The following is a 17,424-nucleotide window of genomic DNA, read 5'->3' as shown; positions in this document are numbered from 1 at the left end:
AGGTGCTGGAGTTGAGTTTTGAATCCAGATGTTTGGCTTCAAAACTCCTATGTACAACTACTGTATTTCAACGCTTCTTTTAATAAATAAATCAGAAAAAAAGAAAGGAAGAGAGAAATCATTGGTGACAGCTTCAAAACAGCATATTCTCCCCTGATTCTAGCTGTTAATTTTTCAGAAGTCTTGGGAGTCTAATCTCAAAACACTCTAATCCAGATATTCCTCCCATAGGTGAGAAAAGGAAAGAACTCTTGCTACTTATTTCTAGTTTGTATATATTCATGCACTATATTCATTCAAAAATTGAGTGCTTGTGTTCCAGAAAGTGCACTTCAATACTGGGAACAAAACAGACAAGTCACTGCTTTCATGGCTTTTGCACTCAGCAACCAATTTAAGGGTTCATCTATAAATGAGGAATATGATCTATAAATTAGGAATAATGATATCTACCCTGTAAAGTTGTGAGAATCAAATGCAATTCTACATATGAGGTCCTTAGACGGTATCTGACACATAGTAAGTGGTCAGTAAATGTTACGTATTATTAGCATGCTCTAGCAAGAACTGAGTGAGCGCTGGGAATATAAAAATATATTCCACTGGGGACCTCCCTGGCTGTCCAGTGGTTAAGACTCTGAGCTTCCAATGTAGGGGGTGTGGGTTCAATCCCTGGTGGGAGGCGCGGCCAAAAATATACCACTGGATTTCTTGAACTCAATTTAGAAGTGGGAGACGAGTATCAACGGTATCAAGTTGCTAGGGAGGGGCTCAGCATTGAGATAAAAGGTTCAGAGATGTTATGTCTGCAATGGGTGTTGAGGAAGGAAAGTAATTTTGCCACGCGATGCCGTAGTTTTTCCAACTAGTGTGAAGGAATAAAGGTGAGAGAACTGCTCCGAGTGGCTGGCTCCAGAATGGGACAGGGGAGAGGAGAGTGCTAAAGGAAGATAAATCGATTAAAGCGGCCACGTTGGGAAGGCTCCTGTAATCCATCACAATTTAGGCTCTACCCTCGTATGCACTACGTCTAGTGATATTTTTCCACCTGATAAGCCACACGATGAGACGTCATCTTTGTGCCCCAAGAAAAAATTCACAAAACCATAAAAGACCTACTATTCTACCTAATGTTCAATGTTATACCCAAAGTCAGCCACAATAATCAGGGCGAAACTTGGGGAAGGGCCTGGAAAGCAGCACAGCTTCCTAGGTGACAAACGACAAGAAACACACAGGCAAGAACGGGTACAAAATGGAGGACAAGACGATAGAAAAAAGACTCCGCAAAAACCGCATGGGTGGAGCCTGACGTAATTGGAAGCAAGTCTAAACTAACATCCTTCCGTACTATTGGCTTGACTCTGACCCTTTTTCCTTGTCCATTGGCTATCGGGTTCTTCAATGTGTCAAAACAGCCAATCGCCTAGCCCCGTAGGTAAAGTCCTCCCTGCGCCCCTGGGGGAGGAGCCAGAAGAGTGTACGGGGTCCAAGGCGCTTGCGCGGGCGCGCGCTCCGCCGGTTAAAAGCGGATCCTTCTAGGAGGCGGTGTCGCAGTGTATGAATATTGATTACGCAGCGCCGCGCCGAACGCCCGCCCCTCTCGGTTGCCCGACGCTTGCAGCTCGCGCTCGGGCTCGCGATGGGGAAGAAGTCCCGGGCGGTACCCGGCCGTAGGCCCATCCTGCAGCTCTCTCCGCCAGGTCCGCGGAGCAGCACGCCGGGCCGGGACCCGGAGCCGGAACCCGACACCGAGCCGGACTCGACGGCGGCGGCGGCGCCCAGCCAGCCAGCCCCGGCGGCGCCGACGACGACGACCGCGGTCACTGCCGCCGCAGCTCCGGACGACTCACCTTCAGAAGGTAAGCGTGCGCGAGGGGCCGCGGCGCCTAGGTGGGGCGTCCGAAACTCGAGCGAGGGGCTCGCGGCCTAGGCCTCTCGGGCGAGTCCTAGGAGGAAGAGAAACCCGGGCGGGCGGTGTCCGCATCCGAGGCCTGTTGCGTGTGGCCTGCGGTGAGGACGGCTGTGAGCCCAAAGCTGCGGAAGGGGCGGCGGAGCCGTGTGCGCCCGGCCGGAGCCGACCCAGAGGCGCCATCTCTGGTGCAGGGATTGGCCCGGGCGCCCAGTCTGCTCAACGTCTATTCTTGGCTTTGAATAACTTACGGGGTAAATGTGAGAGTATGCGTTTCCGCGTCCTAGGCTTGGTGATCGTGGAACCTGCCGTTTTCTACACGGCATTGGCTTTTCCTTTTCGTTTTTGTTGAAATTGAGAGAGACCCTTTAGAAGTGAGCATACCATTTTTATTATGCCAGCTAAAGTGTAAGTAACCCCTAGTTGGCAGGTTTTCCAAAAATCCCTGGAGAGGTGGTGCTTGTGGGTTCCCAAGTACTTGTGTTTATCCCCAGAATGGTACTTGGGTTAAGATTAACCGGACTGTGCTATACTGCAGGGGCCAGACGCCGGAAAAGCCCCATTTCAGGTGTTAAAAAAAAAAAAATCACGTTGGGTGGCTCTTGCGGAAAAAAATGCTCTAGTTGTGCTTTTTGTAAAAGCCTTCTGGTAGCCTGGAGAAGATTTATTTTGTGTGTGTGTGTGTGTGTGTGTGTGTGTGTGTGTTTTAACTTTGGATTATTTCAGATGTAATTTTTATATACGGTGTTTAAATTCTTAATGTTAAAGCCACTAGGCAAATGGAAGATTCTAGTTATACTTGTTTTCTTGTCCCCCAGTTATTTGGGTCAGTGATGAGTTACAGCTACCCTGTTTTTAAATTGATGAAATCTAGACTTGAGAAGTTACAGATTGTTTTGTCACCTGTATAGTTTTTTCTGTGTTCCATCGTCTGACTGTAGTTTTCTTTTGTTCGCTTTTTTAAATCCAGATGAACAGGAGGTGGTGGTGGAGGTTCCTAGAGTTCAGAATCCTCCCAAACCAGTCATGACCGCCAGGCCCACTGCCGTTAAAGCAACAGGTATAGTTTTTTTTTTTCATCTTTTCTACATTAGGATCAAATTGTGTTTGTATATAGTGTTTTGATGAATGTTTCAGTGTTGCTAATTTATATTCCTCCCATAAAATGGAAATTTTAAATCTTTGTGAGGGCTTGTTGGTATATATACTTTAACCAATGTAAAGAAAATTTTATTTATTTATTTATGGCTGTGTTCGGTCTTCGTTGCTGCACACGGGCTCTCTCTAGTTGCGGCGAGCGGGGGCTCCTCTTCGTTGTGGTGCACAGGCTTCTCACTGCGGTGCCTTCTCTTGTTGTGGAGCACGGGCTCTAGGCACATGGGCTTTGGTAGTTGTAGCACGTGGGCTCAGTAGTTGTAGCGCCTGGGCTCTAGGGCACAGGCTCAGTAGTTGTGGCGCACGGGCTTAGTTGCTCCGCAGCATGTGGGATCTTCCCAGATCAGGACTCGAACCCACGTCCCCTTCATTGGCAGGCAGATTCTTAACCACTGCGCTACCAGGGAAGTCCCTTAACCAATGTAAAATTTGCTGCTCCCTTTTCTCTGTACCCAAAATCCTTTCTACTTCTTTTTCTACTGATGCTATTTTGTAACTAGTTTTCTAGCTCTCCACTATCTTGGCATTCTTTAGGGACACCAACAGTGTCTTTTCATTATGTTACTTTTCTAACACACAGCTTTGATTGGTACCTAGCAAATGTTTGTGCAGCTGAAAATTGCTCTTATTGAATATTTTTTAAGCATGAAGGAATATTTGCAGTGATGGTTTTGTAGACAAACCTGGGTTCAAATCACCACTCTAGCATTCATACTAAGACCTCAGGACATCATTTATCTGTAAAATAGATCTTACAGCCCTAAGTTATTTTGATGATTAAATTGAAAAATATATGTAAGTTTTTAACACAGCAAGTGCCAAGAATGTTAGTTTTCTGTACTATTTATGTATCTTGAAAGATTAAAATATGTTTTGATAATAAATATTCTATAATTGATAGTAATTTTATTCTTCTGAATTTGCAGGACTTTTTGTATTATGTGACACCTGAAATAATAGATGCTTGTTGCCCCCTGCCCCCTATTTGCCACTTAAAAAAAAAGTGTGGGTTAGAAAAGGTAAAACCACGTTGTGAGAGCAATTTCAGAACTAGGAAATACCATTTTGTATTTTTAAACTACATATATTATTTCATTTGGGTCTTCTAAGAGTCATGTGCGATGGATAAAATTTAAATGTTCTACGAGAAATTTCCTTGGTTGCAATGTCAGTCAGCACTTCAGACCTTTATGTGCCTTGTGAACAGACATGTTTTCATTCTGTTCAGCTTCATCCTGCAACATAAGAATATATCAACTTTATTCATTTCTTACCTACTAGTTGGTATAACGCATAGGAAAAAGTTTAACAAAAACAAAAGGGAAGCAATTTTCCATTATTATTTGCATGACTTTGTGAAACAGTAGATACTCAAGAATTGATTTTTTTTTTAAATTTATTTATTTATTTATTTATTTTTGGCTGTGTTGGGTCTTCGTTTCTATGCAAGGGCTTTCTCCAGTTGCGGAGAGCGGGGGCCACTCTTCATCGCGGTGCGCGGGCCTCTCACTATCGCGGCCTCTCCCGTTGCAGAGCGCAGGCTCAGCAGTTGTGGCTCACGGGCCTAGGTGCTCCGCGGCATGTGGGATCTTCCCAGACCAGGGCTCGAACCCGTGTCCCCTGCGTTGGCAGGCAGATTCTTAACCACTGCGCCACCAGGGAAGCCCAAGAATTGATACATTTTTTTTAAAGATGATTTTAGTTAAAGAATTTACTTTTATCACTATAAACATGCTGAATTTCTTTGCACAAAAATGAAATTTAAATGAAATATAAATTTTAAGTTATTAAAAGTATGCTTTTATAATATAGTAGAGAAGCTTATTTAGTATTTTTATGCTAACAAATATGGTAAATGCATGTGAAATTATCTAAGGGAAAATTTAGAATAAGTTCTGTTAAATTAGGCCAACAGACTACCATGATAGTCAACAGTATTTAAGCATCTTCTAGAAAAGGGTGTTTAATGTGGTTCCATAGATGAGTGTCAGACGTCTGTGAATCCCCTGAAATTGCACACTCATGTGTGTCTTCCTGAGAGAAGGTCCACAGCTTTTATCATTTTGATTGTTAATAGCTTTCTATGACCAAAAGTTTAAAATCACTGTTCAGTGTTATGAGGAAATAATAGAATTTCTAAGGGGCATAAGGCACAGTTACTGTTTGAAGCTTATCAGGAAAGTAAAGTATATATCTAAGAAATAAATAATTTACTGCCCGATATCATTAGTTAATTTGCAAATTGTGTGACACTATCCATTAAGAGGTAAGCATATTGAGGTTTGAGGAGTCAGTACTCCTCAAAAAAGACTGCTAAGGACTGTGGCTCTGAAGAATGGCCTTGTTTCCTCTGGCTTCAAGTAGCAACAGCTTCTCAGCAGTAGTCTAGAAGCCTGGTCCTGTGAGGCTTTTGGCTTTCTAAGATTATGCAATTTTGTATAGTATTGTGAGATTTTTTTTTTTAGTGTTATTCTAAATGCATGCCTGTCTTTATTAATGTATAGACTAAATTTTCAGAGATGTAATTAGAACTTACTCATTTCGCAACTTGATTTTATCTTTTATTCCTTTAAAGTTACCTTTTGTCCCCTTAACATTATTTTATGTAATCCCATAATGGTCTGATTAATCATAAAGTGATAGTGCATCTGGCACTATGCTGTAATTTGCTTTTCCAGTCCCCTGTTTGAGAGCATTTGAGTTGTTTACAGTTTTTGGTTATTTAAATGAGGCTCCTAAAAGCTTTGTGCAAAAAAATTTTTGTAATTATTTCTTAGGGTTATATTTTCAGAGGTGAGATTATCTAGCTATAAGAAACTTGGAGAGTTTTGTAGTTCTTGGTATATGTTACCAGATTGTTTTTAAATATTGTATCACTTTATGGTGTCTCTAACAATGTTAAGTATGTGTCTTTCCCCCAAATGCTGCGTTTAATCGTTTTCATTTACTTTGCTATTTAATTGTCATTATGTTATCAGGAGTTTGGAAGAGGTTTTAAGTGTGTAATATGAAAAGCTCTGAGTTGAAGAGAAAAAGACTAGGTGGAGCCTTGGCTAAACTTTTTTTTTTTAAATAAATTTATTTATTTTATTTATTTATTTTTGGCTGCATTGGGTCTTCGTTGCTGCGCACGGTCTTTCTCTAGTTGCGGCGAGCGGGGTTTACTCTTCGTTGTGGTGCGTGAGCTTCTCACTGTGGTGGCTTCTCTTGTTGTGCAGCATGGGCTCTAGGCACACAGGCTCGGTAGTTGTGGCGCATGGGCTTAGTTGCTCCGCGGCATGTGGGATCTTCCCGGACCAGGGTTTGAACCTGTGTCCCCTGCATTGGCAGGCTGTTTCTTAACCACTGCGCCACCAGGGAAGCCCTTGGCTAAACCTGTTGCCCGAGAGACCCACTCTGAGCCTGGGGAATTACCCCTGCTTGGGAATTTTGTAGTCAAAATTCCACACGGCTCACCTGGTTGGAACCTTTTACCAAAAGATATAGAGTTAAAGAACTAAGGCCAGTGATTATTATTGTCGCTGAACTAAGAAGGATGTTTATATAAAAATATAAATTTACCATCCTCCGCCTTCCCCGAAAAACCCATCAGTGCTGAATACTAAAATGCAGATTTTTTCTGTACAGAAATGTCTTATGTAGTTCTGCCTTTATCTCTTGTTCAGAAAATGTGGAAAATTGACTGGTATGACCCCACCCCCAAAATGAGATATATTTGGTAACTGGAAAATGGAGATACTGTGAAATATCCATTTAAGAATCTTCCTAATCAGTTTAAAATAATATTTTGGATATTGATAGTGTAACAATTTAGCTATATACTAAAAAAATAATGAAGGTGGGATTTATGTGACTAAAACAATGAATGTGAACTTTTGTATGATAAATGAAGCAATTTATGTTTATGTTTAGGTGAATCCATGAATTCATTTACAGAATTATGACAGAGAAAACTAGGTTTTACCTCCTGATAAATCTGTTCAGTTACCAAGGCACTGAAAAATTTAGTCTTATTAATAGCTGCAAAGTTTAGCTAGACTTAAATATTTCATAGAGCTATTACAATAAAATGATATATAAAGAGGGTATATATGCTCACTTAATTGTAACATTAGAGTAGCCACAGGTGATACAAAAGGAAATGGCATAAACATTGATCAACTAGTAAAAATGTGTATAATTTCAATTTTTTTTAAGAAGGAAGTTGCATTGCAGCATTACAGAGGCCATACCTAATACCATTTGAGTGGGAATTTTGGTTTTAGCTGGGTTTTTGTTGTTTTTTTGTTTTGGTTCTAGCATGTTAGGTTCTGTTTTAATTTGTCACTTCTTGTTTGAGGAAAAAAATTATTGAAAAAGAGCTTTGTTTTTCACTTTGAAAATCTCCTTGTTTCATTTACTAAACCCTAATTGGTTTACTTGTTTGAGATGGACACGTAAAACAACAAATTCAAAAATCAGGATATACTATGTGTTATTTTGACAGAGGGAGTATGAGGTTGAATAATTGAGCATATATTTTGAAAAGGATGTCAAGTTGGTATGCAGATTGATTTTATTAGCTCTAAGTGCATAGTCAATTTGTACCTCTTTTTGGTAGTTCATTGAAGACTTTTTTGAGGTTCTATAAGTAAACTAAATGGCTAAAGAATCATATTTTCTCTTGGATACTTTGTAGGACTTTTTGACATTGTTATAAATGTTGCTTCCCTTTTTGTTTCCAGGAGGTCTGTGCTTACTTGGTGCATATGCTGACAGTGATGATGAAGAGAGTGATGTTTCAGAAAAACCAGCACAGTCTAAGGAAGCAAATGGAAGCCAGTCAACTGATATTGATAGTACATTGGCCAACTTCCTAGCGGTTAGTGGTGCTTTTGTTTGGGTTTTTAGTTATTGAAACCACTTTGGGATCTGAATTTCAAGTGGTTAACCTATTTGTCAATCTGTGTCTGTCTCTCCTTTCTTTTTTAGTCTCTCCCCATCTCTCTTTTTGTGACAGTTGTAAGGAGAAAAATGGGGAAGAGGAGGGTTTTGACTTGAGAAGCTGAGACTTAAGCTTGTGGGGGGGGGATTTTTTTTTTAAGCGATGGCCATTTCTCTGGCTTCCTGTGATGAATGCGTTTGTCGCGGTTTTCATTCTACAGGAGATTGATGCTATAACAGCGCCTCAGCCTGGAGCTCCTGTAGGGGCTTCTGCCCCACCTCCAACTCCACCTCGGCCAGAGCCAAAGGAGTCGACATCTGCCCTCTCTTCCACTGCCCCGAACGGGACAGACTCAACCCAGACTGCAGGGTGGCAGTATGATACTCAGTGTTCACTGGCAGGAGGTAAACTTGATCCTTTGAGTTTTAAAGAAATCTAAAGTGCAGTTCTTAAAGGTGTTCTAGGCATTGAGGTTCCTAAAGGTGAAAGCCTGTATGCTTTAGCCCCAGACTTTAGAATTCTGGCTTGTTAAATACTTTAGAAAATGAGAACTGCTAGGGTATATTTTTACCTATTGGAAGATAATTGTTTGCCTTTTAATCAGTAGCAGTTTATGCTCGGTAAATAATAAAAGCCATTATTTTAAAAAGTATTTTGGGGTTCAAAATACAGTTTTCAACTAGCAAACTGCTTTTTTAAACCATGTTTGCAAAGACGACTGAGGAGGGGGGAGTGGCCCCCCAGGGAACATTTGACAGTGCCTGGAGAGATTTTTGGCTGCCACAGCAGAGGGTGGTAGTGGGTGGTGAGAAGAGGGTTTACTGCATCAGGTGGGGAGAGGCCAGGATGCTGTTGAACACTACATAGGACTGCCTCCACAACAAAGAAGTGTCCTGCCCAGTTGTTAACAGTGCTGTGTTAGGTTGTTACAGCTTTAGCGTTGACTTGAGATAGAAGGTCAGAGTTGTGCGGGAATATGTGCTTCTTAAAATTTGTTTCATTTTCTTCTAGTTGGAATTGAGATGGGAGATTGGCAGGAGGTCTGGGATGAGAACACAGGATGCTATTATTATTGGAACACACAAACAAATGAAGTGACTTGGGAATTACCCCAGTATCTTGCCACCCAGGTGCAGGGATTACAACATTACCAGCCCAGGTAAGAATAGACTTGAAAAAGAAGTTACTGGAAGGAAATCAGAGTCTTATCTTTTGCTGATAATTTTTGCCTTCTGTTTCTCTTGCTAAGTATATTTTTTTTAGTTCCGTAACAGGTGCTGAAGCTAGTTTTGTCGTAAATACAGACATGTATACTAAGGAGAAAAATATTTCAGTTTCCAGTAGTAAAAGTGCACCAGTCATAGCCAAGCGAGAAGTTAAAAAGGTCAGTGTTACAACTTACCTCATCTGCTTATTTTCACATCTAAAGAACTTGAATGTTACTCTGTCACAGGTGTATGAGCCTTCTGTTAATATTTTACAGCATAGATGTGAAACAGGATAAATTTTGTTTCTTAAAGTTTTACATAATCTGTTTCTGTTTATTATATGGCATTTATAGCAGTTACCCAGTTCAGTGGTTCTTTTGGAGCTTTCGGGTGCAATAGAGGCTCCTTGAGTCATTGTGAAGGACATGGGAGCAGCCTAGTAGGCAGCGCTTCGGGTCCCCTTCTCTGCTTCAGAATAGTTGTATTTTGGGATTCCACTTTAGTTTTTGTTTTTTTAATAAAAAGATTGGCTACCTTAAAAACTAATACTAATAAAACTTGACCATTTTTATAATCTCATCAGTAAGAAAATAAGTTGTACTCTACAGAGAGAATGTGTTGAATTTTAATTTATCTTGAATTTTTGAATGGTAAGGGAGTTGTATCAAAAAATGCCTTTACAGAATAAGTTCACCTTTACAACTCTAAGAGGGAGGTAGAATAAATATCCCAGTGGAGGAGTTAGACACTTTAAATGTAATTACACATTTCATTTTAGAAATATTTCACTTTCCTCTAAGTCACCTTCACAGCATATTTGTGAAGTTATCTCATCATACAGAAGAGGAAGGTGAAGATTTATCCAGTTATGTGTTGAATTGGCAAGATTCTGATCTTATTTAAATCTGCCTCTGTTTCTTACTAGTCTGCCTTTTGATTGATGTACAGAGAATAGAAGAAAAGATACGTTTGAGTCCCACCCAGAACTGTAATACTGCCTTCCTAAAGTAGCAATGTTTCCATTATACACATGTAAAGAAAATGGTACAAACATGTACACTAATCTGATGGGAGTCTGTGGTTTTTAAGAATATCCAGTGACTGAAAATTATGGTCGTTTTTTTTTTTTTTAAATAAATTTATTTATTTTTATTTTTGGCTGTGTTGGGTCTTCATTGCTGCGCGTGGGCTTTCTCTAGCCGCAGAGAGCGGGGGCTACTCTTCATTGCGGTGCGTGGCTTCTCATTGCGGTGGCTTCTCTTGTTGCGGAGCGCGGGCCCTAGGCACGAGAGCTCAGTAGCTGTGGCTCGCGGGCTCTAGAGCGCAGGCTCAGTAGTTGTGGCACACGGGCTTAGTTGCTCCGCGGCATGTGGGATCTTCCCAGACCAGGGGTTGAACCCGTGTCCCCTGCATTGGCAGGTGGATTCTTAACCACCGCGCCACCAGGGAAGCCCTATGGTCGTTTTTAACACGAACAATTAAATGTGCTGTATACTCAGGTGAGATTTCTTTGCAAGTTAAGCGAAATAATTTTATTTTTTACAGGAAGTAAATGAAGGAATTCAAGCTCTCTCAAATAATGAGGAGGAGAAGAAAGGGGTGGCAGCATCACTGCTTGCTCCTTTATTGCCTGAGGGAATAAAAGAGGAAGAAGAGAGATGGAGAAGAAAAGTAATTTGTAAAGAAGTAGAGCCAGTTTCAGAAGAGAAAGAAACAAGTACAACAGAAGAAGCAACAATAGTAAAGCCACAAGAAAGTCTGTTGGACGGTGTGGAAGACCCTACTCAGGAGGATCTTTGCAGTGTTGTTCAGTCTGGAGAAAGTGAAGAGGAAGAAGAACAAGATACCCTGGAGCTGGAGCTGGTTTTGGAAAGGAAAAAAGTAAGTTTTTGAAGTTTTTGTTAGATGTATTTTCTTCCTTCGGAACTGTCATACTCTGGGATTGCTGTGCTCAATTTACAGCCGTCGTTGGGATTTTGTTTTTCTTATCCTTTCATCTAGATATGCTTATGTAATAAAAACTTGAATTATGGAGTTGTAGTTCTTTGGGTCCCTGATGATGCACCAATAAAGACTAACGTTGTTATGATTTAAGGATAGTTACAGTAAGTAATGTATCTCTGGTTTGGCTTCTTAAACAAGCATTGCGAATTCTTGATAATTTGGTTTTTAACCCAACAATTAAAGTACAAGTTGACTTCCAGTGATCAGCTGTGGCATTGTTTGTATAGTTAAGTGGACCTTATGGGAATTCCCTAGCGGTCCAGTGGTTAGAACTTGGTGCTTTCACTGCCTGGGCCTGGGTTCCATCCCTGGTCGGGGAACTAAAATTCCACAACTTTTGTGCGGCCAAAAAAAAAGAAAAGAAAAGTGGGCCTTGTGAGAAGGTAACAGGAGAATTTAAGAGGAACCCATTATTTCATGTGCTTTCCTTCTAAGGTAAATGGTCCACAGGAAACTTTCCTGATTGAGAAGTTGATTTTTACTTATTTTCTGCCCTGATTTTTCTTGGAACAGTTTTACCTACTGCTGCCTTGAGTATGAAGCAAAGTCTTAACAGGCGTTAATAGCAGTAAATCACTTTGAAGCTTCCCCCTTTTGAAAAATTTGAAGCTATGGAGAGGGACCAGCGAAAGTTAAGCTTTATCCTTTGTGTACATGTATTAGAAAATTTGTTTGTGGATCTTTAGAACCTATACCCTTTAAATCAATATTTGTTAACTGTAATCATGAATAAACATTTATTGAGTAAAAATAGAATTTGGAGTATAGTGCTCAGTCCTGATGGAAAAATGTATTAAAAAATACTTCTTATCCTCAAAGGATTTAAATTCCAAAAACACATGGCTGTCATTCTTGCTACTCACACAAATAAACGTTGGTAAACAGTTAATTCCTGTTCATTGTAGGCAGAGCTGCGAGCCTTGGAGGAAGGAGATGGTAGTGTGTCAGGGTCTAGTCCGTGTTCTGATATCAGCCAGCCAGCATCTCAAGATGGAATGCGTAGACTTATGTCTAAAAGAGGAAAATGGAAGATGTTTGTTCGAGCTACCAGTCCAGAATCTACCAGCCGGAGTTCTAGCAAAACTGGACGAGAGACTCCAGAAAATGGAGAAAGTGGTAATTTGTACTATAATTAAACTTGAGAGTTGAAAGATGTAGAGGAGAAATCCCTCTTACCCTTTTTCTGTTTTCTCTTCAGCAAATAGAAGGATATAGCACTTTTACCCTTTTAGGGAAATGGGGGGAAGGAAACTTCTGCCTTTTCCTGCTCCACCTCTAGTGGAGCAGTAAGAATTTGAGAGGCTAGAATCCATTGGGCTGTGTATTCACTACTGATTCGGGATAACTTCTCCCTCAAAAACAAAAAAATGAGATTGGGTCCCTCCCTCCCTTTTCTTTTTATCACTCACTACAGTAATTGTCGTGATAATCTGCATAAAGACCATGGATTCTCTTTACCTCTCTATTTCCAGTTGGTAAACACGGCAGGCAAGGCCCACCTCTGGCAAACCCAGCCTCACCTTCTCTCTCTGTGTACAAGTCGTCCAGCCTTTGGTTGGGTGTGTAGATAGTCTGGTACTGTCATGAGGACCCAAGTTATCTTCAGGGTAATATAGAAGAGAACCTGCTGCATTTTTCCAGTCTGTTACCAGAACTAATTTTAATCACCAAACCTTAGTTGAGTGTACCAAGCAGAAGGTACCTTGTAGGTTATGGTGTAAAAATAACAAGTAAACAAAAACACAGGTAATAAATAAATGCAAACATCCTTGAATTTTTCTTTGCAATCAACCATATAGAAGAATATGAAGTAGAATTCTAAAAATGCCCCTCCCCCCTTCATCTTTTCACTGTTTTCATGCCCTACCCTGAGGTCCATTTTCTTTACTTTTTTATCTACATATATTCTTCTAGACCTTTTCCTCTTTTTTTATATACATTGGTGGTTTTGTGTGTGTGTGTGTAATGTGCGTATGTAATTTTATCATAGGTGAGATTAACCATATGGATTGTTAGATGACATACTTTTTCGTTTAACAAGGTCTTGAAAATTGTTTTTAACTACCTGAGTAGTATAGATGTCTTCATTTAACTCTTTCCCCATTGATGGACATTTGTGTCCTTGTTTCACTCTTAAAAGTAATACTACATTCATATTATCCCAAAAAAGTATCAATATTAGCCATTCAAATGTCCATCAAAAGAGTAGTGGATAAATTGTGATGTATTCTTCCAGTTGAATACTAAACAGCAGTAAAAAATGAATGACCCATTGTTATATGCATTAACATGGATTAATGTCAGGAACAATAATGTTGAATTTAAAAAGCCACAGAAGAGTGCATATGTTAGTGCTCCATGTATATAAGTTGAAAAATAAACAGAAATATTGTGCTTAAAGATCTATCCATGATGAAAGTAGAGGCATTTACTAACACCATCAGGGTGTGTCTGGTGTGAACATGTTGGGGCAGAGGCACAGGGAGCTTCGAGGTGTTATTAATAGTCTTCTGTTAAGCTGGGTTGTAGTTACTTGAGTGCTTATGTTGTTTTTTAAATATATTATATGCATTAGTTAATGATACTATGCAATTATAATAATGCTGTAGTAAACATCTTGGTACATCTATCTTTATGCAGATTTTAGTACCATTATAGTGTAGATTCCCAGTGGTATATTGCTAGATCAAGGGGTATGTGCATTTTAATTTGATAGATCCTGCCTAACTGCCCTCCAAAATAATCAAGTCTTAGAGCTCTAGCAGTGCTTAAAACTGTTAAATTCTTAAAACTGCCATCAAATGTAAGATGTCTAATATACAAGTGAACTATAAACTAGTAAGTGAGAGAGTAGAAAGATTTGGTTTTAGACAATATGAAAATGCAGAAGAAATATTAATGATCAAATAAAAAGAACAAGGCCATTGTATGATAAGGTTAAGTACTTAATACAAAATTTTAGGCTAATGAAAGCTGTTAAGAGTGATGTTAAAGTCACATTTCTTCTCTAGATCAAATATTAACCAGCGTTAAGAAAAGGTATTCAAATTTGTTTTTTTGTTTTGTTTGTCTTTAGTCTGTGATCCTCCAGAGAGATTGATTTACATTGTATATGTGGATTAGTTTGGTAAGCAGGTGTTAAGCAAACATAACAAAGAGTTCATATCTTTTAGTCCATTTAAGTATGTGGTAAACGTACCTATTCTTTTTTGGAGATTCCCACTACCAGCAGACAGCACCAACCAGAAGAGTAGGTGGGTCCAATAAAGGCTGTCTACAGGTGTTAACCAGTTCAGGAAGGGAGTTATTTGGTAGTTTAATATGCTGCTCTGGTCTTGAAAGCCTTTTTTTTTTTTAATAAATTTATTTGTTTTTATTTTTTGGCTGTGTTGGGTCTTTGTTGCTGCACGCGGGCTTTCTCTAGTTGCAGCAAGTGGGGGCTACTCTTTGTTGCAGTGCACAGGCTTCTCGTTGCAGTGGCTTCTCTTGTTGCGGAGCACGGGCTCTAGGCACATGGGCTTCAGTAGTTGTGGCACGTGGGCTCAGTAGTTGTGGCTCGCAGACTCTAGAGCGCAGGCTCAGTAGTTGTGGCGCGCAGGCTTAGTTGTTCCACGGCATGTGGGATCTTCCCGGACCAGGGCTCGAACCCGTGTCCCCTGCGTTGGCAGGCGGATTCTTAACCACTGCACCACCAGGGAAACCCTGAAAGCCTTTTTATCAAGACCCGTTTGATAAAGAACCCTTAGATATTCCAGGTTCTAGCTTTTGTAAATAACTGAAGCCATGGTTTTCTGGAAGAGAAGATTAGAAAAGATTAATAGATGAAGGAGGAAGGGAAAGCAGAAACTTCTTGGTAATGTGGTAAAACAAAGTAAATCATGTATATAGACACATTTTAAGAAAGGTGATTATAGGGGCTTCCCTGGTGGCGCATTGTTTAAGAATCCTCCTGCCAATGCAGGGGACACAGGTTCGAGCCCTGCTCCGGGAAGATCCCACATGCCGCGGAACAACTAAGCCTGTGCGCCACAACTACTGAGCCTGCGTGCTGCAACTACTGAAGCCCACACGCCTAGAGCTCGTGCTCCACAACAAGAGAGGCCACCACAATGAGAAGCCTGCGCACCGCAACAAAGAGTGGCCCCTGCTCGCCACAACTAGAGAAAGCCCGTGCGCAGCAACGAAGACCCAATGCAGTCAAAAATAAATAAATAAAATAAATTTATTTTAAGAAAAAGAAAAAGGTGATTATAAATGATTAAATTTTTTGGCTTTTTAGAGACAGTAGGTTGATAAGTCATTAGGGCTTCCTTAACATGTAAGGAGAAAACAGGCAAAGGAGAGCACTAATAACTTTCAGATATTTCTGCTACAGGGTAAGAAAATGTATTTGGGGCTCTATTAATATTGGTCCTTTTTTTTAATTTATTTATTTTTTATTGAAGCATAGTTGATTTACAATGTGCCAATCTGTGCTGTACAGCTAGGTGACTCAGTTATACACATATAGACATTCTTTTTTTTATATTCTTTTTCATTATGGTTTATCAGAGGATATTGAATATAGTTCCCTGTGCTATAGAGTAGGACCTCGTTGTTTATAGTCCTTTTGATTTAATTTCCCATATTTTCTTTTTTAGCAATTGGTGCTGAAAATTCAGAAAAAGTAGATGAAAATTCGGACAAAGAGATGGAAGTAGAAGAATCTCCAGAAAAGATTAAAGTACAAACAGCACCTAAAGTAGAAGAAGAACAGGACTTGAAAGTATGTATATTACTTAATGCAACTTGACAAATAAGTATTTTAAAATTGGCGAACCATTTTAAATAGGCCAACTACTTTCTCTGTCTTTTAGCAAGTAGTAAAAAGTAATCTTTACTATCTCCAAATATAAATCATTTATTTGGTTTGGTGAAATGTTTATATTTAAGGCTGAAATAAGGAGCTATGAGACTGACTTGATGTAGAGAAATTATCTAAAAATAAATTCTAAATGCTTAATTACTTATAAGTAAGTCTCCATTGGAAAGCAATAGCTTATCAAATACAGGCTTCTCTAGTTTGGAAGTACTAAAGAGACTAAAGTCACAAATTTAATTCCTACATGAACTACTTGTCCTTACACAAAGGCATATTTGTCTCCAATTTCATTTCTGTTCCTAATGTCATGAGAAGAATTGGATCAAGTAAGTATGTGGCTCTTAAAGTGTGATCTGTTGGAAAAACCACTTAGCATATTCTTTTGACTTGCAAGAGTTTGTCCACTCACCAGCTAGTGTACAGCCGTGTAGATGGGACTGGGAGAATTAATTTTTTTCAGTGTGAGGCTAATATAAGCAATTAGTAATGGATAAATGATGGCTTGGACAGTATTGGGGGTTATGTCATTTAGGACCTATTTTCAACTTCCATATCGTATTAGAGTAGATAGTGCATCTAATTTCTCTTGACCTTGTCTCATTATTTAACACTTTGTTAATGTGAATTATTTTACTGTAAATTAGGGTTTTATCTTGTACATAACTAGTTGCGGTATGGGAGAAAGGCTGTTTATAGGCAGACCCATTTTTCTAGTATCTTTAACGATAAATGAAAGATTTTACATAATAAAGAAAATTTTGCTGACTCTGTTTTTATTTTTCCTTTTTTTTCTTTCCTGCATTACAGTTTCAGATTGGAGAACTGGCAAATACCCTGACAAGTAAATTTGAATTCTTAGGCATTAATAGGCAGTCCATCTCCAACTTTCATGTGCTGCTTTTACAGACTGAGGTAATTTAGTCATTTTTAGTATAAACAGTCAATGTTTGAATGAAATGCTGTGTGTGTGAGGAATCTGTCTTATTTATGTTTCAATCCTGAATTTAAATTTTTAATCTTGATGTATATTTGAACCACCAACCCAGGAAATAAAACTGTGTATTAGCCAAAACAAAACATAATTATGGAAATAAATACTGAGAGTTAGTGTATGATGATGATACTTAACCCCCTTGAATTGGCATATATTCTATTTTTCTAAGAAATTAAAATTCTGTTCATAGTGATGATGAGACCACATAATGTAGAAAGTACTTTATACGTGTTAAAGCATAATAGACTTTTTTGGCGGGGCACGGGCGGGGGTGGCACTCAGCTTTTGGGATCTTAGTTCCCCCACCAGGGATCAAACCGGGGCCCACGGCAGTGAAAGCGAGGAGTCCTAACCACTGGATCGCCG

The 17,424-nt window shown here is 39.6% G+C and overlaps 1 protein-coding gene across 1 annotated transcript in view; it reads left to right on the top strand.

The window, feature by feature from the left end:
- Positions 1 to 1,533: 1,533 nt before the first annotated feature.
- Positions 1,534 to 17,424, top strand: part of FNBP4 (formin binding protein 4) — a 39,181-nt gene continuing 23,290 nt past the window's right edge. The window contains exons 1-10 of the mRNA XM_059931613.1: positions 1,534 to 1,862; positions 2,883 to 2,972; positions 7,792 to 7,928; positions 8,212 to 8,395; positions 9,003 to 9,150; positions 9,255 to 9,375; positions 10,745 to 11,080; positions 12,109 to 12,319; positions 15,844 to 15,968; positions 16,872 to 16,976. Of these exons, the coding sequence (XP_059787596.1) occupies positions 1,643 to 1,862; positions 2,883 to 2,972; positions 7,792 to 7,928; positions 8,212 to 8,395; positions 9,003 to 9,150; positions 9,255 to 9,375; positions 10,745 to 11,080; positions 12,109 to 12,319; positions 15,844 to 15,968; positions 16,872 to 16,976 (1,677 nt within the window). The 5' untranslated portion in view covers positions 1,534 to 1,642. The remainder of the gene's footprint in view (positions 1,863 to 2,882; positions 2,973 to 7,791; positions 7,929 to 8,211; positions 8,396 to 9,002; positions 9,151 to 9,254; positions 9,376 to 10,744; positions 11,081 to 12,108; positions 12,320 to 15,843; positions 15,969 to 16,871; positions 16,977 to 17,424) is intronic.

The sequence above is a fragment of the Balaenoptera ricei genome, chromosome 8 (genome assembly GCF_028023285.1).
Source record: "Balaenoptera ricei isolate mBalRic1 chromosome 8, mBalRic1.hap2, whole genome shotgun sequence".
In the NCBI taxonomy this organism is placed as follows: Eukaryota; Metazoa; Chordata; class Mammalia; order Artiodactyla; family Balaenopteridae; genus Balaenoptera; species Balaenoptera ricei.
This window is presented reverse-complemented; position numbering and strand designations above follow the sequence as displayed.